A 24,318-nucleotide genomic window follows, 5' to 3' on the forward strand; every position below is an offset into this window, starting at 1 on the left:
AAAATAAAAATGATTTTTTAAAAAAAGCTCTTGGTACAGCTTACACAACTGCAAACGATACACAAAAAAATAAAATGAAAATTAAGGTGAAAACAGCAACGAGTGAAAAACACGACTCAAAGGAGAGTGGTTCAGACAGTGTGGTGGGTCCTCCACCTCCAGTGTATACACACAATCTGTCTTTTCTTCAAGCTAGTCAGTCCCTAGCTTAAGCCAGACCAGCAGGAACCTAGCTGTGCATCTAGATGGAATTTTGGGAAGGCATTTTGTCATAGCCTACCCTCAGGAATGGATTTTAGAACTAGGTGCTGGATTTATTCTAGAGATGTTAAGGATATTATTTATCGTATGTAGAGGAACAAGGAGGAATTTACCTATGGGCTCAGTATCAGAATAGTTGTCTCTCTTAAATCACTCATAAATATATTTTCCCTTTGATTTTAAGTAGAACATGCATGTTATAGAACAAAATTTTAATGCAAAAATTACTGTGGACTAGTACTAATAATCATGGTAGCCAGTTTAGTGTCCGTGTGTTCCAGGTTCTTTCTTAATGGAATCATGCTATTTAATTTATTTGTTTTTTCAACTACTGCCTCTTTAACATCATGTTTTCATGAAAGAGGCCCTAAATTCTTTCTGGAACAAAATATGATAGAAATTTTAGAATTGTAATTTGACTACCCTTATAAATTGCTATTCTTTTTTTAAAAAAGCTTATTACATAAGCTACAATGATCAGAATCATTCCAAGACTATTTACTGACTTCTGCTCATTAAAAATTTTGTTTTTAAGAAATGAATTATTGTTTCTCTACATTCCTTATTTGGAATGCTTTTTTCCCTTCTCAAAATAGGGCTTGTCTCAAATCTAAAATCCTCCCTAAAGCCTTCCCTGTTGATTTTGGCTACCCAGAACCTTTGAGTTTCCTGGCTGCTCACCACACAATTTCCCGAGTGGTGTATCCCAGCATTTTATTACTTGAGTCATGTGTCTCCCAGGGATTGATAAGCTGTTTTCTGAATTCCCCACTATCTTAAGCATGAAGCTTCTATTTTGACTAATAGTTTCTCCAATGCTAATACCTTCATAGGAGAGAGGATATTTGTCATTAGTTTCTTAAATTTATAGTGCCTTATGGTGACTTAGTAAGGAATTCTTAGATTGAAATGCCAAGAGGTAGTCCTACTCACCTTTTCTGGTATGCCCTGGAACACAGGCTCTGGCAAACCTTATTATGCTACATTAAAAAAATGCTCACAAGATCAAAATGGGAAAAGAGCTTTGTGGTACCATAAATTCTATTGTAAAAAGGAAGGAAATCTCAGTATTATATTTATGTGTACTTATATAAACAAAATAAAGAGAACTGTGATTACTTAGACTCAAAGTCCAAATAGGCTTTGAAAAACAATGTTCTTTATAACTGCCTTAATATTCAAATTTGATAATTATCATTCCATTATCAAAACAAGGTAGACAATATGTTGTCGAATTTATTTATTTATTTTTGGTAAAATGCAAACAAAGATCCATCTACCTTTCAATAATGGAGACACTGGTACTTCGTATGAAGGAACTGCTTCATATTTTGTTGCCAAGTTATTTATATTAAAAGACTACATACGTTACCATCCATGTTCTGCTCTCACATGGATGTTTCCCTTATCCTTCCTCTCTCTCTCAAAACCAATAAAAATATATTTTTAAAAGACGACATACATTATTAAACAATACCAAAAAAAAATAATGGTTCCATCTCCCCTTCAAAACCTTCCCCAACCCTCTATGTCCTTGATAACCACTGAACAATTTGGTATGTATCTCTCCAGACCACATAATGTTCTGCAGCTTGATTTTGTCAGTACTAGAGGCCTGATGCACGAAATTCGTGCAAGAGTAGGCCTTCCTTCCCCCGGCTGCCGGCACCGGCTTCCCTCCGGCTGCCAGCAGGCACCTGGGACCCAGGCTTCCCTTGCAGCCCCAGCTTCGTCTGGAAGGATGTCTTGGTCTAATTAGCATATTATGCTTTTATTATTATATAGATATCACAGACAGCTTCCCATATTAGCAATAAGGATCTCCCTTACCCCTTTTTATGGTCACAAAATTGAAATTCTTCAGTGTTATTCCATTAGAGATTGTTGTTAGATCAATTAAGTGCTCTTTCAGGGAAGTCTTTCTTGATTTACTTAGACCAGTGGTCGCCAATCTGTGGTCTGCGGACCACTGGTGGACCATGAGGTCCGAAAGGTTGGTGACCACTGACTTAGATCATCTTTCCCGTAAGGATTTATAACATAAAGGATGTGTACACCCTACCTCTTCAGTTTTCAAGGAGTTTGAGTGTGATGTCAGTTGAGACTGACCAACCAAAATCCTCTTTTCCCACCAGCACTAGGGTTATATACATTTCTAACCCATGGTACTGAGATGGTACCATTTTCAATATAGAGACTGAGGCTATTTAGAAGGCATCTTTATAAAATAGCTACACATTTATACTGAAGAACACTTTTGTCTACTATTGCCTAAACATGCAATCTGAAAGAATAAAAGAAAGCAGAAATACATCTAAAAGTCATATTTACTCATGTAAGTTTCACTGTACTTCTTAAGGTTTTGGTGAAGTTTTATATCCCAGGTGCTGTGATAAAATAAGCTAGACTAGAAACTAATAAGCAGAATGCCAGCTTATTGATGATAATGAAGACAGGAATTATAAAGAGGATTAGAATACTTACGTCTGCTAGTTGGAATATATATATATGTTCTTTCCTTTGAAGAAGTCTGGATAATAAGTTAAAATGCTATAAGTTTGCTTGGTTATTATGGAGTTAGAATAGGGGGTGTGAAATCCTATGCATGGTTTTTTACTATAGCATCTATAATAATAAAAGCATAATATGCAAATCGACCGAACGACCGAACAGCAAAATGACCGTCCAGATGATCCTCCGGATGACCACGCTATGACACGCACTGGCACCAGGCCAACCAAGGCGGGTGCAATGCAATTGGTTGGGGGGCCCTGCCATCACCCCATCATCACCCCGCAGAGGGAGGCCCAGGCCACCAGCCAGCGGGGTGATGGATTGCAGATGGGGGGGGGGGGGGGGCTCTGTGATTGCCCCAAAGAGGGAGGCCTAGGCCACCCTCTGCACAGGGATCAATCACGGAGACCTGGCCTGGTGGGCGGGGCCTCCTTCTGCGGGTGATCGATTGCGGGGGGGTGGGGGGGGGCTCATGGTCGATCACCCTGCAGAAGAAGGCCCAAGCCAGCCAATCGATTGCACCCCATGCCTGTTGCCAGCAGAGTGAGGCAACTGGTAGCAGGGGGGTGGGGGGTGGTGGTGAAGGGCAGCGCTATACAGATGGCAAGCAGTGGCAGTGGTGGGGGCAGGGCCAGCTGCCAGCAGCTGGGGGAAGGAAAGCCCTGATAGGCCCTGATCACCGGCCAGGCCTAGGGACCCTACCTGAGGGGTCCTGGACTGCGAGAGGGCGCAGGCCAGGCTGAGGGACACCAACCCCCACCTGCATGAATAAGAGACCAGAATATTCACTTCCGCTGACCAGAATAGCCCCTCCCTCCCCCAAAGGATACATTATAATCATTTGACTGCACTTTTCCTAGACTAAGTATACTACCTTCCTTCTGTTAAGTGCCTGCCAAGTGTCTTTATACTCTAATCATAAAGCAAAGTATTTACAAGGTTTTAAAAAAACCTTTTTATTCTGATACAATTTCAGACTTACAGAAAAGTTACAATAGTACAAAGAATTCTCAGATACCCTTCACCAGATTCTCCAAATATTAACATTTAACATTTTCGTTTTATCCTTCTTCCTCCTAGCTTTCTCTTTCAATCTGATGGTCCAAAATTCTGAGTATAAATCCGAAAAGACAGCAATAACAGAACTGAGGAATATAAAAACATTTCACAAAACAAAACTCTTCTGATAGATTTTCAATTTTATGTGTTATTTTTTTAAAGCTGAATAAATATATCCATGCTTCGTTTTGTAGAAGAATTTGTCAGTTGAGCATTTGTTAATTCACATTGGCTATTACTGAACACTTAAAAGTTGAAGGTTTACCTTATTATAATTTTAATAATTTCAATTGTGTTTTCCTTCTCCAGTTTCCTGTAAGTCCTGCTTCCTGCTGTTCTTTAAAACTGACATTGTATTCTAGTCCTGCACAATTGCCAAAATTATTTGTCTCAAAGCAAGACAACTGCAAGGCACATTTTCTTCTTTAAAATTCTACCATACAAAATGCACTATTATGGGGAAAATAATATTTGTGGGTTACAAATGACTGTATCCTATTACTAAATTGAATCATGTTTCCAATCTATTTCCTTATATTCTTTTTTTTAAATATATTTTTGATTTCAGAGAGGAAGGGAGAGGGAGTGAGGGAGATAGAAACATCAATGATGAGAGAGAATCATTGATCGCTGCTTCCTGGACACCTCCCAGTGGGGACTGAGATCGCAACCCGGGCATGTGCCCTAGACCGGAATTGAACCTGGGACCCTTCAGACTGCAGGCCGACACTCTATCCACTGAGCCAAACTGGCCAGGGCTCTTTACCTATATTCTTGGTATTAAAAAAAAAAATCATTGTGAATTACCAAAACGGAGCTACTCTCCATTTGTAGTATTCAATGCTGCATTAGGAGTTTCCACAAGGTGTGCCCTGACTATTGGTTCATGTAACTTTGTAAAAGCTTGAGAGCAGAGTGACTTCTTTTGGCTCCTGGGAACTAATAGTAGCGTGGTTTATTCATCTAATTGTTTTTAAACACAAAGTATCTATGAGAGTTTACTTCAAGCAACCCTGTATCAGATGGAATATTTTTGGAAAAACAAAAAAGAAAGCCAATATATCCTGCTTTTGGGGATCCTGCAATGACACTGACTTCTTGGTGTTCTTGCTGGATTGAGGTATAATTTATAACCACTAAAGTGTACCCATCAAGTACATAGCTCAATAAATAGCATTGTGTGTCTCTACACCTAACCACGACTTGTGTCAAGATACAGAACTTTCCCAGCTCCCTCCTAGTCTGTACGCCCACATTAAACCATACCGCTCAGCTATAGCTGCTTAATTTTGAAGCCATGGTTTCCTCTAGGCCTGGCCTTCACTGAATTTATTTCTAGTATGAAATAGGTCTTTTCTTACTAAAAGTGCAGCTCGACCACCAGGTACCAATTTATTCATCCGCATTACACCGGTAACAAAAGCTCTTCCCAAACTTGGGATATTTCAGGGCTTCAGGATTTTCATAGTCTCCACGGTTCTCGCAAAGATTTTTTTTTTTTTTTTTTAATTTAGGCGGTCTGTGGTCCCCCGGCCTAGTGCTTGACGTCGTCCGCCAAGATCTCACGTGCCCAAGAATGCCCTTAATGTACGCATACCTTTCCTGGAGTCAAACGGCTTTTTCCTCTTAAATCTGGTATCCAGGTCATTCCTCTCCCTCTCAATAAAATCTAGACATTATGCCCTGTGAATAAAAGCTTACATTCTTTCTTTGCTAGTAGAAAAAAAAGGGAAGATGGACCCTCATGTGGCAAACTGGAAAGAGCGATGCAAATACGAGCTGGTAAAATTACTAACGAGGATAATCAAAAGGTAAAGGGGATGTGGGTGCGAAGGAAGGAAGGACTAGAGATTCCCATAATAGCGGGAGGCGGTGTGGGGAGGAGGAAGCTTTGTAAACCGTAAGGCGCTGGAGTATTATTATTATTACAGGGAGCACTGCGAGGTGAGAAGTGGGTGAGTGATCGGGCTTCGGCATCCTCGTCTGGTCCTTCGCGGTCTCGGGCCGGAGCCAGTATATTCGCGATTCACAGCGTACTCCGCTGCCCTGGTCTTGTCACCTGAAACCAAGTGCTCAACTCACCTTTCCCGGGCAGCGAAGCCACTTTGTTCCCACCTTCACGAACGACTCCCAGGGCGCAGGCGCGGAGGTGAATGCGCTCCCGCCCTCCCCGAAGCGCTGCGTCCTGCGCAGGCGCAGCAACCCCGGCCTCCGCCTGTGGGAGCGGAGGGGGGGCCAGCCCTGCGCGTGGCGTGTTTTGGCCGGCGACGGCGGCGCGCAGTCTGACGCGCCCGATTGCGTCACTTCCGCCCCCTCCCGGGAGGCGGCGCTGGGCCGGTGGCAATCCCCCGGAGGGAGCCGCAGGAGTACGACGGAAGATGGCGACGAGTGGCGGCGAAGAGGCAGCGGCAGCAACGCCAGCGCCCGGGGACCCGGCGACGGGGGTGGACACGACCCCGGGCTGGGAGGTGGCGGTGCGGCCCCTGCTGTCCGCGTCCTATTCCGCCTTCGAGATGAAGGAGTTGCCGCAGCTGGTGGCCTCAGTCATCGAGAGGTACCGGGCGGCGGCCCCGGCGGGGCGGCGTAGCGAGGGGGAGGGGAGGTCGTGCGGGACCGTCTGGACCCGCTTCCCGGGCCACCTGCTGCCTCTCGGGGACCTCCGCCCCAGCCTCGGCTTCAGGGCTCCGCGGCCGGGGTAGACGTGGGCTTGTGCGGGGTTCCTTCTGTCAGCCTGTGAAAATCATCCGTGCCTCAGTTTCCCTCCCGAGCAAAACTTTGGAGGTCGGCCTCTCGGGAGGGAGTGGTCGCGCGGGTTTGTGAGTGAGTGACTTGGCGATGCACCGGGCCCCGAGGGGAATGGCCCCCGGGCTGCCCCCTGCGTTAAGGTCAAAGCGCTGATGAGTTTGCATTTCTCGCCGGCCCTCAGGCCCCTCGCCTAGGCCCCAGCGGAGCCCGGGGTTTAAATTGGGGGCCCACCACACAGTTTGATAACGGTCTCTCCGAGGGGCTGTCGTCCCCGGGGCACGTGCTGTTTCTGCGACTGAAACCACTGGGGACCGTGGATGACTTTCTTCCAGGGTTGCACTGACTGTATATTTCTACCATAACGGTCTGTGATCGGAAGCATTTCCGTGTGTTAGTCTGAGAGGTCATTTCCACAAACACTGTGTTCTCTTTCTCTCTCAAGAAAATAGCGTCAGACTCTTTCCCTGGTGGGACTACTTATATGGTTTGGCCTTTTTGTACAGAGATTCTGAGATTGTGAGGGTTATGTTAATAGGAAGGCGGTGCTCGCCTTTTCCTGACTTACTTGCTCAGAGCAATCTTTCATCAGCTTAATGGTAGACGTGCTTTTAAAGCTAGTCTTATTTTCGTTTTTCTAGCCAACCCTTACTTACTTCAGCAACTCCCTGCAGTTGCTAACTGGGTCATTTTAGCTTCATGCCAACAAAAGTATATCTAATTGTTATCCAGAAGGTTAGAAACTGCTATTTATTACTAAAGGAAAGGCCATGATTTGAAATGTTTTATTACAATGCTTATTGTTAGGTTTATGTTGCTTTGGATGCAGTTTTTTAAAAAAATTATAATTAAATAATACAATAGTTGGATTTGGTAACAGTTTTGGTTACAGTTAACTTTACAGATGGATCTTTCTATATAATTACTAAGCCAAGAATGTTCTGAAGATGTAAACAAGTATCAAAAATATTGCTCTGAAATTATGTAGCCACTTTTTAACTGTTTGAAACATTTGGATTAGTGGTATTTTTTCTGAATTATACTTGTCAGTCACGTTACTTATAATGGACCGTGTTACACTTTTTAAAGAACAGTTGCTTTTATGTTTTTGTGGAAGTGAGCTGAGTGGGTTATAAGTCATTTGTTGACACCCTCCCATACATCTGCTATTCTAGGCCCATGCTTTTATTATTATTTTCCATTGAATTTTTTTTAGAGAGAGTGGAAGAGACAAGGGAGGGAGAGAGAGAAAAAAATTGATGTGAGAGAGACACATTGATTGGTTGCCTCCCACACCTACTCGGACTCAGCCAGGGATCGAACGAACCTGCAACCTAGGTATGTGCCCTTGACCAGGAATTGAACCTGAGACCCATCAGTCCTTGGGCCGGTGCTCTAACCACTGAGCAACCTGCCAGGGATGGGCCCATGCCTTTTAAAACAATAATAGTTAAGCAACTTCCTCCAACCTGTAGAAGGAGCCAAAACCAAATGCATCAAACTGGGTTTGAATTTTACCACATAAGTAATGGTGGCCCCTCCTACATTCTATGTTGGCTAAGATAACCAGAGCTGCCTGAGTTTGTGGACACTCCTAAGACCTCTCTTCATGGTTTAGAAACGAGGTCCAAACTGATGGCTGTTTAGTAACAAAATTTTATTGGAAGGCAAGAGCCTCAAAGTCTTTGTTCTGATTTTTGTGGCTCAGTTAACTCTGAAAGCCTATGTGTCCTCTTCAGACTTTATGAGAAGAATGTGATCTTAAGAAAAATTTCCTAAAGAAACATCTGGCTTACAAGGTCTTGTGGTTAAAACAACTGAAGATATTCAGCGTCAAGTTTGGTGCAGGGCAGAGGTTGGCACTTTTTCTGTAAGGAGTCAGACGTTTGCAGGCCGTATAGTCTCCTTATAGACTAGTCAACTTGGCCCCCTAATGGGCGGGCGTGGCGGTGTTCCCAAATCTTACTTGTGGACACCACTGTGAATTTCATGTTATAAAATATTATTCTTTTGATTTTCTTCAGCCATTAATAAATGTCAAAACCATGCTTTAAATTTTTTTTTGATTGCGCTTATTGGGGTGACATTGATTAATAAAGTTATATAGATTTCAAGTGTATGATTCTATAAAACATCATCTGTATACTGTAGTGTGTGTTCACTACCAAAGTCAAGTCTCCTTCCATCACCATTTATCCCTCCTTTACCCTCTTCTATTTCCCCTCACCTCCCTTTCCCTCTGGTAATCACGACACTGTCTGTGTCTATGAGTTTTGTTGTTGTTTTTTGCTTAATCCCTTCATCTTTTTCACCCAGCTCCCCACCCTGCCTCCCCTCTGATAGCTATTAGTCTGTTCTTTATATTTATTAGTCTGTTTCTATTTTTTTGTTAATTTATTTTGCTCATTAGATTCCACAAAAAAACATTCCTTTTATATACACACACACACAAACACACACACACACACACACACACACACACACACACACACTGAGTGGCCAGATTATTATGATCTCTGAATGCATAATAATCTGGCCACTTGGCATATATCCTATATAATAAAAGGCTAATATGCAAATTGTCCCCTCGACCAGCAGGCAGGCCGGCTATCCGCCCATGTCCCCTCCCCCTGGCCAGGCTGGCCGGACCCCACCCATGCACCAGGCCTCTAATACACACACACACACACACACACACACACACACACAGAGTGGCCAGATTATTATGCGTTCAGAGATCATATAATCTCTGAACGCATAATAATCTGGCCACTCAGTGTATATATTATTGATTTCAGAGAGGAAGGGAGAGAGAGAGAAACATCAATGATAAGAGAGAATCATTGATCAGCTGCCTCCTGCACGCCCCCTAGTGGGGATGGAGCCCGCAACCAGGGCATATGTCCTTGTGTGGAATTGAACCTGGGACCCTTCAGTCCGCAGGCTGGTGCTCTACCCACTGAGCTAAACCGGCTAGGGCCACAAAAACCATGCTTAATGTGGACTGTATAAACAGGCTACTGGCTGGATTTGGCCTGCAGGCCATAGTTTGCCAACCCCTGATTTGGAACACAAAAATTAGTACTGTGCTGTCAGTATTGTGTTTCTCAATATATTTGCCTTTCAAAAAAATGAAATGAGGGTGTCAGAATGATGGAAGTCTTTCTTGAATATCAAGTTGTGGCCACTGAGTATAGGACCAGATCGGAGCCAGCGCTGTGCAGGTGCTGTGGTGGGCTTGCTTTAGGTGCCTAGGTTGTTGCTTTACGTCTGTGGTTGCCGCTTTCATCTTCTGCAGCTCCTGTGGTTTTTTCCTAGTCTGCCTGCTATGCTTTTCTTCCTTGCCTCCAGGGATCTTCTCTTTTTCTGTTGCAATCTGCTACTTTCTGTTTCCCTTTTTGATGTCCTGGTTCCATCATGCCAGCTCCTACTTTCTATCTGGCAGCCTATTAACCCATTGAATTCCTCCTTTTTTGACTATTGGGGATGATGACAAATGTCTTAAGAGACTGCTCAGTACCCTATTATTCTGTTTTCTGCCCCTGTTCTTTCATACTTTTATAGTTGGATTTGACCTTTGGATTAGAAGAAAAGGTAGTTAAAAAATTCCTAGGTCCAGACCCTGTTACATTTGGCTTGGTTACCAAACTAAGTAAACAAAGGAGGAGTGGATTAGCATGAAGAAATTGGGAAGGTACTTTTTAAAGTGTCATTGGATTTTTAAAAGAAAAAGGTAATCTGAGTTTACTTAAAGGGGAGTTATTTTTAAAATCTTTATTGTTGAAAATATTACAAATGTCTCCCCTTTTCCCCCATTGACCCCTTCTAGCTTGCACCCGCTCCCACAGAAAGGGGAGTTATTTTTATTTCTACTGTCTGTTGCTAGAATGTCTTTTAGTAGTAAAGACGGAAAGTCTTTTAAACACCATTACTTTTCCAGACCAGAAATAGAGCTAGGACTAGCTTGATGGAGCACATGTTATACATGGAATTAATATAATTGCTGAATGTAGCCTTATGTTTTAAAGTACTGTAAAAAAATTTCCTTTCTTAACTTTGCGCAAGATATGGTGATGAGCATGACTGTCTGAACAATTTGATGGACTCTTGGTCGATTACAAAAAGAAATTGCCTCTTTCGCCGAAACCGGTTTGGCTCAGTGGATAGAGCGTTGGCCTGTGGACTCAAAGGTCCCGGGTTCGATTCCGGTCAAGGGCATGTACCTTGGTTGCGGGCACATCCCCAGTAGGGGGTGTGCAAGAGGCAGCTGATCGATGTTTCTCTCTCATCGATGTTTCTAACTCTCTATCCCTTTCTCTTCCTCTCTGTAAAAAATCAATAAAATATATTAAAAAAAAAAAAAGAAGAAAGAAATTGCCTCTTTCCTCTGAGCCAGTCCTTCCTAGGCTGTCCTGGCCTTCATGGTGATAAATAAGCCTCTTTGAGTCTCTGCCTCCCAGTTATTTGATAAAATTTAAGCCAGAGAGACCTACTTGGGAAGGCAGAAGCTGTTGCAACAGCCTCATTAGATAATGCAGAGTCATTTCCTAAAAATCTTTTTTTAAAATATGTTTTTATTGATTTCAGAGAGGAAGGGAGAGGGAGAGATAGAAACATCAATGATGAGAGAGAAGCATTGATCATCGGCTTCCTGCATGCCCCCTACTGGGGATTGAGCCTACAACTCGGGCATGTGCCTTTGACCGGAATCGAACCCAGGACCCTTCCATTGAGCCAAACCAGCTAGGGCCATTTCCTAAAGATCTTGAAAGGGAGAAAGGGATGCTAATGCCATGCTCTTTTGCATTTATAGGCTATAGGACAGTGGTCGGCAAACTGCAGCTCACGAGCCACATTCAGCTCGCCAGCCGCGCGGTTTGCCGCTCTGTTGACTAATGAGTTTGCCGACCACTGCTAAGACATTTGTTTGTGATTGACCTATAGAAAAAGAGCCCACCACCGACTGGTAGAGTATCATTGTGAGATTAGTTCTGGTACTAGTTAATGGTTCCCTGTCTTAGTGTCTCGTTCACCCCAGGTTTGTCAAGAATGGGAGAGACATACCTGAAAGCTTTCAGTTCTTTGGTGAATATGTATTAAATACTCTGTGGCATAAGCACATGTTCAATAAACATAGGCTGTTTTAAAATATAATTCATTGACGGATTCATTATGCTTAGTAAACAATGGATTGGAGTTTATGATTCTGATGAGGTAAAAGGGGTTTGTGGAGTTTCCACAGTTCCCCCAAAAGATTTGAATAGTATGTAATCTAAGAGGGAGAAGGGAGGTGAATCCTTCATCTTTTATTTTGCACTCTCCGATTTCTACCTTTTCCTTAAAAAGCTAGACATATCCAGACCCTTCCAGTTCTTTCTATTTACATGTCGAAGTGGATTTCTCTGACCTGGCTGCTTAGCTGCTGTTCCCCTTTGTGCTCCGCATCACATTTATTTTGTGTGGAATATGAACACCCGTCTTTCAGCAGTGTTTCAGTGGTGCTGTTGTCGCAAAGTTAGAAGAAGCAGATCAGATGTTTGAGGAAGATAGCCTGACTGCCCAGAGGAGAAAATTCTAACGTCTCTTTATTTTTCTTCCTCTGTGTTATATCTGTCTTCAATTTCTTCATCCTTCCCCTTCCTACCTAACTTCTTGTCCTTTATTCCATTCCCCCCCACCCCCCCATTTCTTTCCATCCTCTGATATCCCTCAGGTTCTTGGGGAATGCGGATGGGGTCAGGAAGTGTGGCAGCACATCTTTATTAGGTGACTCATACATACTTGTTTCTTTAAAGTCAAGGGATATGACATTGTTATTGACCACATGTCTATTCCCTCCTTCAAGTGGTTTGAAAACTCATTTCCTCAGGTTTATCCTTAATTTGCCCTAAGCAAATTATAAGTGGAGCTCAAGACTGCTCCATATTTCTTTTCCTCCTACGCTAGTGTCCATCTTTCCCCAAAGTGCATTCTTATTTATTTATTTATTTAAAAAGTGCTCCGGGCATGCAACAGCTCTGGCCACCAACACAGGCATCCAGCTAGGATGAATTAAGGACTGTATGTCTGCTTAGCCCCTGGCAGATATAAGAGCAACACCGCCGATCAGGTGTCTTCTTGCCCACTGCTAGGGGGTCCAAAGTGCATTCTTGTTTCCTTATTGGAATAAGGCAGTTGTGTTTTCTAGGGCAGGAAGTAGGGTTTGTTAAATCATATTGGGGCAACAGTGAACCAGGTAATTAAATGAGTTTACTCATATATTTTGCATCTGTTTCATTGACTGGGAATGAAAACAGAATAAGTTCATCCTTTGGGTGGCCTTTTTTTTTTTTTTTTTTTTTTGTAGTTTTGATAAACCTATTCAACAGAAAACATGGGGTAAGCAACTCTGAAGTTTTGAAATAAAGCAGAGAAGGTAAACAGCTCAGTAAAATACACCAAATTATGGGGTGGAAAAACTTCAGAACAATGAATAAAAAAGCATAAGGATGGAAGTGAAGGAACACCTAAGTAAATGTAGAAGTAGGGGATTTAGTAGGGAATTTTCTGCTGAATATGGTATGTCCCTTATCAATGTGATGGTCACTAGAAACTTTGAGTGCTACTTGGTTTAAAGGTTTTCGTTTCCTCCTTTTTGTTAACCTGACAAATAAAGAGAAATGATCGTTGGTGGGCAGGAAGGTCCTTGTACATCGTGTGTTCCATAAGTATTTCTTCTTGGTGAAGGAGTTATTACAAGATAAGTAACTGATCTTTGATAAGTACCCATTTATCCATGATAAATCCCCAAATAGCAAAATGTTTGCAATGCCAGACTCTTAAGTGCTATTTGAGGTAATTCATCATTCACAGTGGCACCTTCTGAATCTCGAGCTTGGATTTTTGGCTTCTGTGTTGCTTTGGCAAGTGGGTAGAATCCTTACTGTTTACATTTCCCTTCCTAGGCTGATACTTGTGGTTAGAGAATTAACTCATTGAGGAAACTATGTAACCACATTGCTCTGCTCTTTAATAAAATACAGTTTAGGCTTTTCTTTGCCTTCTTGTTTCATGGATTGTGGATTAGCATCTGATTTGAAAGAGAGAATGACATAAATGTATCCAGCCTTTAGACCTAGTTGGGCTCCAGGCTTTCACTAAAGAGGGCATTTCTTCAGCCAAAGATCAGGGATGTGATTAAAAATCACCGAATCTGTGCCCTGGCCAGGTGGCTTAGTTGCTTGGAACATCATTCATACACCAAAGGATTGTGGATTCAATTCCTGGGCAGGGCACATACCCAGGTTGTAGATTCGATCCCTGGTTGAGGCACGTACAGGAGGCAACCAGTCGATATTTCTCTCTCACATAGATGTTTCTCTCAAAATCAGTAAAAAGCATATCCTCAGGTGAGGATTAAAAAAAAAAAAATCACTGAATTTGTTGTGATCTAGCTGTAATCTACCAGGAAAGGGGTGGGGTCAAGTAGTGAATTTAGGTTTGGGCAACAATTAGATTATTTCCTCCCTTGAGTTACTGATTGTTTATGACGTTATTGCATATGGACTAGCCTTGTTTGGTCTTCCGAAGGGATCACTGTATCTGTATTCCCACTAACAGTATTTTAAGGGCTTTGGTCTACCCCTTTTGGCCAGTACATGACATTATTAGATTTTGGTCTTTGCCGATCAGTAATATAGGACACAGTGGTATCCTGTTATGTTTTTACTTGTATTTCCTTTAGCCTTTGCCATTCACTAAACCAGATACCTTGAACAGGTACTTAATTTTAGTTCTCTAAGCTTCACATTCTCAGTCTTGAATGTAGGGATGATAACAGTGCCTTCCAAGTAGGGTTGCTATAAGAATTAAGTAAGATAATACCTATAAATGAATGGGTAGGGTATCTGGCATATGGTAAGCACTAAGTAAATCTTGGCCAAATTATTTTCTTTCCAGTGAATCAGAAATCCTGCACCATGAGAAGCAGTACGAGCCATTCTACTCATCTTTTGTTGCACTTTCTACACACTATATTACAACAGTTTGCAGCCTCAGTAAGTATTCCACTCTTGTCACCCTCTCCTGAGGGCTTGTGAGTAGGGGGTTGTGTACTAGTATCCTCCTGCTAGGGTGCCTGAACAAGTTGTTGATGAAGTCTGTATTTTACCACTTTTGACCTGTTCACCCAAGAGTTCATTCAATACATGTGTTGTTTGATATAGTGACTGTGAGGCTGAAGTGAGTTACAGTAGTTTGAGGTTAAGTAAAGCTCACAGCTGTCAGTGTGATCAGGCTCTGCAAGTTCTTTACCTAGGCCAACCTAGAGGGATTTAAGAACTACTTCCTTTGGACACTTGTTTCGTATCCCATTAAGTTAACCTTCTTTACCTTCGTAATCAGAAGCATTTTATTGATTTCATAAATGCACTTACTAGTGTGTTCATTTCTGGGGTGGTTAGGGGGATAGGTGGGTCTCAGCCTGGGGTTAGCAGCCAGTAACTAAGGCTCTATTCCTTACTTGGTTTTGGTGAGAAAGAGAATTCTCCTTTTGTGTCCTCTGGTATTTGAAAGATTTCTATTTCAAGTCTCCATCTTTTAAATTTTTCTACTAAAAAAGTGACCAAGCTTTTATTTTCCACTATTTCTGGATTTTTGCATTTTCAGATTTTTAATAAAAATTCTAACTCCTATAGTTCTGAAAATTGTAATGATTTGTTTACTTAAAAAAATTCTAAGCAAGTAAAATGAAAGGAAGCTCCAGGGATGCTGAGTAATCTTTTAGTGTCCAATGCTGTTTATTATAGGCATTGGCTACTGGTGAAAAAATTACTTTTAACTTGAAGGAACTTGGTGTAGGGAGCCCCTTGCAAAAAGGCATTTAGAATCTGTGGGGGAAAAGAGGTAGTGTATAGTCTTGTGGCTAAGAGCCAGAGTTCCTGAATTTGACTCTGGCTGTGTGACTGTGGGCAAGCCATTTAACCTCTCTATGGTTATCTGTTTAAAAAAAAAAAAAAAAAAGGGAGATCAGCTAACAATAATACCAACCTCAGAGAATTGGTTTAAGGACTGAGTTAATATACTTGCAGTTCTTGGTGCTTACAATGATGTATTTCTTATTATAATTATCTTCATTTCTAGTAAATATAAGTTGATTTGTAAGCAATTGATGGTTATCAATGCCAAGATGCTTTTGTGCCCCCTTGGGTTGTTGGTTCTGAACAATTATTATCATGGAAATATTGGAAATGTTGGATATATGGAGCTCAATACATGTTTTGTTTGATATATTGACTGTGAGGCTGAAGTGAGTTACAGAAGTTTGAGGTTAAGTAAAGCTTATTACTTTCTCAGTTCCCCGGAACCAACTTCAGTCGGTGGCAGCAGCCTGTAAAGTCCTGATTGAGTTTTCTCTCCTACGTCTGGAGAATCCAGATGAGGCTTGTGCTGTGTCCCAGGTGAGAGTGATGGGCCCATTTCTGGCTCTTATCCTGGGGTAGTATTGTGATTGACTAGTGGAATGATGGAGAAGAGGTGGCATAGAGCAGGGGTTGATAAATTTTTTTCTGTAATAGGCCAGATAGTAAATAATTTGTTGACCATCCAATCCTTGTTGCAACGAGTCTCTGCCTTTCCAAGCTCTGCCTTTGTGATGTGAAGGCAGATACAGACACTATGTAAATGCATTAGCATTACTGTGGTCCAGTGAACTTTATTTACCAAAGCAGGCAGTGGGCTGAATTGGGACTGTGGTGCTCTAATCTGTAAAAAGAGCTGCAAGAGGCTTTTTCAAGGATTCCAGTTACATGTCCACAAGGCCAGGCAAGTAACATAAAATGAGTAAAGTGTGCTAGTTGAGATGGGTGCATGACTCAGCTATAAAGGGCCCAATCACTGTTTGGCTCCAGCTCACTGTTGTCATTCAGTAATGGAGGCTCAGAGGCTCATTGCTATATCTTGTGAATTATTGAGAGAGATAAGAAATCTGGAGTTGTAGGTTAAACCTCCCATGTTTTAAAAAGTTAGTATAAACTTCAAATTAAAAACCAGTAACATTGTGAGAAATGTAGGACAAACCTGCAAGCCAGATATGGTCAGAGGACCATTAGCTAGTGATCTCTGCTTTAGTGTTTTTACCCAAGATTGCAGTTCTTGGTAGGAATCTAAATTTGCTCCCATGCCAGTTAGAAGTCAAAAGTGTAGGATCTTCTAAAAGACATATTTGAATTTGTTTTCTTTTCAGAAACACTTGATTCTCCTCATCAAGGGCCTGTGCACTGGCTGTAGCCGACTAGACAGAACTGAAATTATCACGTTTACAGCAATGATGAAATCTGCCAAGCTGCCACAAACAGTGAAGACACTCTCAGATGGTGAGTATTCCTTTGCCAGGCCTGGTAACTTGGCCACTTCCCTGGCCTGCTTTTTCCTGTTTTGCTTTCTAAGGGCACTCTCCTCACCCCTCTTTTTGCTTTTGTATTTCACAGTGGAAGATCAGAAAGAGCTGGCCTCACCAGTAAGCCCAGAACTGAGGCAGAAGGAGGTACAGATGAATTTTTTGAACCAGCTGACATCAGTTTTCAACCCTAGAACTATAGCATCACCGCCCGTAGGCCCACAGACTCCGGTGAGTTACTTCAGTCAAATGTCCTTATTAAGACGATAATACTAGAAAAATAAGTAACAAACATATTGTATATTTCTGATATAAAATGATGTACATGCCTGTGATAGAAAAAAATTGAAGAATACAAATAAAAAAGAAAAGGCCTGACCAGTGGTGCTAAATGGTTAGAGCATCTACCCACACCGAAGGACCTGGGTTGTGGGTTCAATCCCTAGCTCTGGTCTGGGCACGTGCAGGAGGCAACCAGTCGATGTGTCTCTCTCATATCAATGTTTCTCCCTCCCTCCCTCCCTTCCACTCTTTAAAAATAAATGGAAAAAGTATGCTTGGGTGAGGATTAACAACAACAAAAAACAAAACAAAAATAAACAAAAGTAAAACTCACCCCAACTTCTCTGTCCACAGTTATTATTATTTTCGTGACCATTTTCTAACATTTCTCAATTTGAATAAACAAATGTAAAGCATGTTTTCTGTAGAAGGCATCACTCTATAGTAGCAGGATATATAAAATATATTACAGCTATATATTTTCCCCCTTCTTTTTGGAAAATAACTTGTATTTTCCCCCAACATTAGAGAGGAATCTCTTCTCATTAACTGGGAGTCTGAAGAGTGTCCATGAAGTTGCTACTTAGTATGGACAGTTGGTTCGGTTCTGAACTCCAGGGCAAAGGTCAACAGATGATCGTATCTTTTTAAAAAAATATATATATTTTATTGATTTTTTACAGAGAGGGAGAGAGAGCTAGAAACATTGATGAGAGAGAAACATCGATCAGCTGCCTCCTGCACACCTCCCACTGGGGATGTGCCCGCAACCAAGGTACATGCCCCTGACCGGAATCGAATCCGGGACCCTTCAGTCCGCAGGCCGACGCTCTATCCACTGAGCCAAACCGGTTTCGGCAGATGATCGTATCTTGATAGGCTTTTCTCATCCTGTTTCTCTTCAGGTGGAAGGAGAAAACGACGAGCAGTCATCCGCAGATCAAGCCTCTGCAATCAAAACCAAGAATGTGTTCATAGCTCAGAATGTGGCTAGTCTTCAAGAGCTTGGTAAGACACTTAATTGTTGTCAGAAAGGTGGTTCCTCTACTGGTTTCTCTGCTTTCAAATATTCCTTGAGTGGAAAATAATCAAACGGCAGACAGAAGCTTGTTTGTAAGGTCGAGCCTTTTCATTAATTCAGGTGGCTCAGAGAAACTACTGCGTGTCTGTTTGAACCTGCCATATTTCCTACGCTACATCAACCGGTTTCAAGATGCAGTGCTGGCAAATTCCTTCTTTATCATGCCTGCAACAGTAGCAGATGCCACTGCTGTTCGTAATGGGTAAGGTGCTCCAGGGGACATGTACTTTACATTCGAATGCTGTTCTTAAAAAGAGAGAAACTGGGTAGTTTTTATGGCATGCCTACTTTCAGATTATAGAAGCAAGTGATTCAAAGAGACACTTTTGTCCATCTTTTCTATTACATTCCAGTTTTCATTCACTGGTGATCGATGTAACCATGGCATTGGATACCCTTTCTCTACCTGTGTTGGAACCTCTCAATCCTTCTCGTCTGCAAGATGTGACAGTCCTCAGCCTAAGTTGTCTATATGCAGGTGAGAAGTTATATCTGATCTCACTTTCTCAGTCAAACAACAGGTATACTTTCCAGAAACCATGAGATCTTTCTAAGTACACTCTCCCCCTTTACCTTTGCTTCCTTCCTTCCCCCAAGGATCATCTAATATCCTTTCTAGGTGAAATGAGGTCTCAATAGGAATCTTGTAAGTTGTCCTATTGACTTAACAGCTAGCATTGTGTTATGTGCATATTTGTTTTTTTTTTCATATTTGGTTTTTTAGTGTGTGCAGATAATGTCTACTGTATGAAAAGTAAAATTCCAGTGCTCTTGGGATAAGTAATCTGTAATCCCTGCCCTCAAGGAACCTATACCCAAGAGTGGAGAGTAGATAGAACCACATAGCGTAATATAAAATAGGAGATGCTAAAGGCAATAAGTATAGTATATTAGGGACACACAAAGAAGGGAGCGATTGCGTGTTGCTGTGGGAGCAGGTTTGAGGAAGGCTTTGTAGAACAGGTGGAATCTGTTTATATTGGTAAATACGATGAATGTTATTCTTCATGCTTCCACACAGTCCCCTTCCTCTTGATCACACTTGCATTGGGAGTGGGGCCTGACAGCTGGTGTTTACTCTCTTTTAAGTTATTGTTACCATGCTTGTTAACTATCATAATCCTGGAATGTCTTGGAAGGTATAACAGTTTCTGATGTTTACTTGGTTCTGTAAGTGAGGATTTGAATAGTCTAGGGAAATCTGACTTTGGGGGCACCAAGAAATTATTGAAGTTGGTCACCTTCCTACATTCTTTGAACAGCTTATTTTGAACATCCCTGTGCAAGTAGGAATCTAAAGTTAAATGCACTTACGCTAAGGAAGGCAGTAGTCATGAAGGAATTAAGTTCTGTTGATACATCTTGTAGGGCAGGCGGGATTTTAGCTTGGCTATCCCTAGGCAGAAGTAAAAGCAGGGCCAAAAGTATGCTAGACCTTGGGGGAACATACTAGGGTGTGTGTGTGTGTGTGTGTGTGTGTGTGTGTGTATGTGTGTATGTGTGTATGCATGCGCGTGCTGATTAGTGAATGTTACAGCTGCCCAGAAAGTAGGCCCCAGTCCCAGAGGGCTTAGGAATGCAGTCTAAGTCATTTGGACCACATTCTCTGGACAGTAGAGAGACCATTAAAGATTTTGAAAGGTGCCATGATCTGAGCTATATTTTAGGAAGAACATTCAAGCAGTAGTACGCAGGATACTTTGCTGTGGGGAAATATTAGAGGCAGGAAGATCTGTTAGGGGGAATTTGCAGTCACTCAGGTAAGAACACACTAATGGCCTGAGCTAGAGCAGCAGCAGGAGTAGAAAGCTAAGGATGCATGTGATCGTGGTCTCTCATTATACACAATAGTGTGTTATTTTAATCCTTCTGCTCATTGTGGGATTCTGAACCATGGAAGCTAACCCATCTGGGTATAAGTGCTTATATTTATGCAACAGCTGTGGACCAAGGATCCATGGGTTGGTCTCAGGTATACAGACATGCATAGATGTAGACCTTGAGCAGTTCTTGAGCTAAGAGTAGGTGCACTCTCTCCAAGCCCACTTCCAGTATTTATATGCTAGTCCTCTACCATTGATCTTTGCAGTTTTAAATTTGGGGTTTATTAATTTCAATTTTCAGGGAATTTCTTGAATATCACATGGATCTCATTGTGTTTAGTCAGTAAGGATGAAAGATTCTTTAAAAATTCTAGTTGGATGAAAGATTACAGATTTGATTTGTTGTTGAAATTTGATCACTTGGGGTTAGATTTAAAGAAAGAGATTTATCCTTGATGCCTTCCAGAAAAACTAAATGTGGGATTTTCCCCCCAGAATCTTAAAAAAATAATAAAAATCATTAAAAATATATTTTAAAATTAACAGATTTTAAAATTGATTTTTAGATAGAAAGTAAGGGAGAGGGAGAGAGAGAGAAACATCAATGTGAGAGCAAAACATTGATTGGCTGCCTCTTGCACCGCCCTACCAGAGATTGAGCCTACAACCTGGGCATGTGCCCTCTTTTGCTCGAACCAGCAACATTTTGATGCACAGGACGATGACCAACTAACTGAGCCACACCGGCCAGGGCAATAAACTCTATTTTTAAAGCAGTTTTAGGTTTACAGAAAAATAGAGCAGATTGTACAGTACCTTCCCTCCCCCACATACTTTCCCTTATTAACATTGCATTTATATATTACATTTGTTATGATTGAGGCAACAGTATTGATATATTATTATTAACTGAAGTTCATAGTTTAGATGAGGGTTTCCTTTTTGTGTTGTACAGCTATGTGTGTTTTTACAGATGCATAATATAATGTATCCGTAATCATTGTATCATACAGAATAGTTTCATTGCTCTAAAAATCCCCCATACTTCAGCTAGTATAGTATTACCTCTTCCCTATCCTCATCCTCAACCTGTAGTAACCACTGATGTTTTTATTGTCTTCTTAGTTTTACCTTTTCCAGATTGTCATATAGTTAGAATCATATAGTATGTAATCTTTTCAGATTGGCTTTTTTTTTTTCTTAGAATATGCATTTAAGTTTCTTTTATGTGTTTTTGTGGCTTTATAGCTCATCTCTTTATTGCTGAATAATATTCCTTGTATATGTACCACGGTTTGTTTATTCATTCACCCTCTGAAGGACATCTTGATTGCTTCTATTTCTTGGCGATTATAAGTAAAAGATACAATAAATTTATGTATGCAGGTTTCTGTGTGGACAGTTTTTCCGCTCATTTAGGTAAATACCCTTGGAGTATGATTGTCTCCTTCTTGAAGTCTAATGACCCTGCAGTCTATTCTGCATAACGAAGCTGGATTCTCAAATCACTGATAATTACTTTCAGTAATCAAATCACTGAATTGCTTGTGAGTGGGTTTTTTGTTTCAGCTTTGGTAGATTCTTCGGACCATGCCATAATTGGAATTTGTGCATCTTTTTTTTTCAGGTGTGAGTGTGGCAACCTGTATGGCCATCCTTCATGTGGGCAGTGCTCAGCAAGTGCGGACAGGGTCCACGAGCTCCAAAGAAGACGACTATGAGAGTGATGCAGCTACGATTGTCCAGAAATGTGTAAGTCACACCTCTGGGGATACGGGTGCCTTGACTGTTCAAATGAGAGACTATGGCCAGTTCCACTTTTCCTTGGTAGGGGAAAGGCTGTGGAGTACTCTAGGTTTAAGAGGTAGGCATTCAGTTTGTTTATTTGGCAGATTGGTTAACCCTATAGAAAACACTGCCATGTTGTGATGGCGGTGGCCCTTAAAAGATGAGTCATCCAATCAGCATATATATCTGAGGGCTTACTATGTGTCAGTGTACTTTTAGTGGAGACATAAAATACACAAAATAATTTCCAATAATGATAATGTATAGGATGAATAAATGTGTTAGAAAGCAATCTGGGTGTGTTGGGCCTGGGTGTGTTGCTTTAGATTGGGTGGAAGGAACACCTCTGAGGTGACATGTGAGCTGAGGGAGCCAATGCTATGTGAAGATGAAGGAAGGTGGGATGCAGTTGTATCATTGGAAAGTGACTTGAGGATATTTAACTCTCGAAGCTGAATTAATTTGGGTAGGATTTAGCATGTATAATGAAATATGTCAGCTTGCTCAAATTTTTGTGTATGTTTGATATTGGACAGCTTGAAATCTATGACATGATTGGACAAGCAATCTGCAATTCTCGCCGGGCTGGTGGTGAGGTAAGAAGCACATCTCTGCTACATTCCACTCTTGTAGCGTCTAAGATGTGTTCCTGTCTTGTAGCCTATAAGATATCAATGTTCATATTTTTCTTTTCTGCCTTTTTCTTATTTATTAGTGTTTATTTATTTAAAATTACCTTTTTCAACAGCACTATCAGAACTTCCAGTTGCTCGGTGCCTGGTGCTTGTTAAACAGCCTTTTCCTCATATTGAACCTCAGTCCTACTGCTTTGGCTGATAAGGGGAAAGAGAAAGACCCACTGGCTGCACTCCGAGTCAGAGACATCCTTTCTCGTACCAAAGAAGGCGTGGGCTCTCCTAAACTGGGGCCTGGAAAAGGGTATGTGTCACTCCTGCCTTGTTTTATTTTATTTCCCTGACATTTTCTGTTGATTAGGGTGAGTTTAACTCTTCTAATCTCCACATCAGTAGAAAAGTTTGCCTTCATACCCAGTTGAATTTAACAACTAAAATAATGATCATAATCTACTATCTCTACGTCATAGCTGTATGATTTTGGTGGCAGTGGACTCATTTTCTCTGATCTTGTTTCCTCATCTGTAAGGAGAAAATATCTATGTAATATATATTTTAGGATTTTTTCGAGATTCAAATCAGGAAAAAAGTGCTTTTGTATAAGGAGCTGGTTGATTTGAAGGTGATGACTCAACTTGCATGTTTACCTATAAAGCGAGGATTTTGTCACGTCCTTCTGGCTTGCTTCCTAAAAAACTTGCTACTGTTTTGAAGAAATCTGGGCATTAAGCCCTGCTTGGTAGGAAAAAAGAGATGGCTTCTGTGCTGTTCAAGGTTTTGTTTTCTAAGCCCAGGCATTTCTGGATTGTATTTATTCATTCTGTCCCAACAATGTACTAGGTAGGTTCTATTCAGGCCTTGAGGCTGTAGCACAATCAAAGCAATGTCCTTGCCTTTGTGGAGTTTATTTTCTTTCTTTTTGTTTTTGTTGTTGTTAACCCTCACCCAAGGATATTTTTTTCCATTGATTTTTAGAGAAGGGGAAGGCGGGGGGAGAGAAGAACATCAATGTGAGAGAGACATGTTGATTGATTGCCCCCTGTACATGCCCTGACTGGAGCTGGGATCAAACCTGTAACCCAGGTATATGCCCTTGACCAGCAATCGGACTTGAGACCCTTTGGTCCACAGGCTGATGCTCTAACCATTGAGCAGACCCGACCAGGGTAGAGTTTATTTTCTAACTGAACGACAGAGAACAAATATACTAAGTTCATAATAGATTATTATATATGAGTGTTGTGAAGAAAATAAGCCAGAGCAAGGTAATAGAGTGATGGGCTGTTATTTTAGTTAGAATGGTCAGGAAAGAGCTCTAAAGGTGAGGTGTAGAGAACATAAGACAGGTGACACAGTGAGCATTGCAAATATTTGGGATAGAATTGTACAGGTTTTGAGGTGAGAGTATGCGTTGGCATTTTTAAGGCTCAACAAGTTCAGTATAGCTAGAGTGGAGAAATTGAGGAGGGAGATTAGTGGAGAATTAGGTCAGAGAGGTAGCTAGGGGCCAAGTCACCTAGGGCCAAGTGTAATCTGTAGGTGTAAGAGGTTTTCGACAGGGGAGTGATATGATCTGATTTATTAGTGATTTGATAATCCAGCTTCTGTATGGAAAATAGACTGTAGGGTCGTTAGACAGGAGGAGGCAGAAGAGTTAGGAAGCTTATGCATTACTCCAAATGCGAGAGGAAGGGGACTTGGAGTAGGGTGGTGGTGGTTAAGGCAGAGAAGAGGCCATATTGGGATATGTTTTGAAGG

The 24,318-nt window shown here is 41.5% G+C and overlaps 1 protein-coding gene across 4 annotated transcripts in view; it reads left to right on the top strand.

Moving 5' to 3' along the window:
• The first annotated feature begins 6,160 nt into the window (after positions 1-6,160).
• Positions 6,161-24,318, top strand: part of UBR4 (ubiquitin protein ligase E3 component n-recognin 4) — a 120,754-nt gene continuing 102,596 nt past the window's right edge. For all 4 annotated transcript variants that reach the window (XM_079777440.1, XM_079777443.1, XM_079777442.1 and 1 more), the window contains exons 1-11: positions 6,161-6,388; positions 14,515-14,612; positions 15,910-16,013; positions 16,799-16,928; positions 17,043-17,182; positions 18,139-18,241; positions 18,375-18,516; positions 18,668-18,792; positions 21,765-21,889; positions 22,462-22,521; positions 22,674-22,864. In XM_079777440.1, coding sequence (XP_079633566.1) covers positions 6,213-6,388; positions 14,515-14,612; positions 15,910-16,013; positions 16,799-16,928; positions 17,043-17,182; positions 18,139-18,241; positions 18,375-18,516; positions 18,668-18,792; positions 21,765-21,889; positions 22,462-22,521; positions 22,674-22,864 — 1,394 coding nt within the window. In that variant the 5' untranslated portion in view covers positions 6,161-6,212. The remainder of the gene's footprint in view (positions 6,389-14,514; positions 14,613-15,909; positions 16,014-16,798; positions 16,929-17,042; positions 17,183-18,138; positions 18,242-18,374; positions 18,517-18,667; positions 18,793-21,764; positions 21,890-22,461; positions 22,522-22,673; positions 22,865-24,318) is intronic.

Source organism: Cnephaeus nilssonii (assembly GCF_951640355.1).
Source record: "Cnephaeus nilssonii genome assembly, chromosome: 7".
Lineage (NCBI taxonomy): Eukaryota > Metazoa > Chordata > Mammalia > Chiroptera > Vespertilionidae > Cnephaeus > Cnephaeus nilssonii.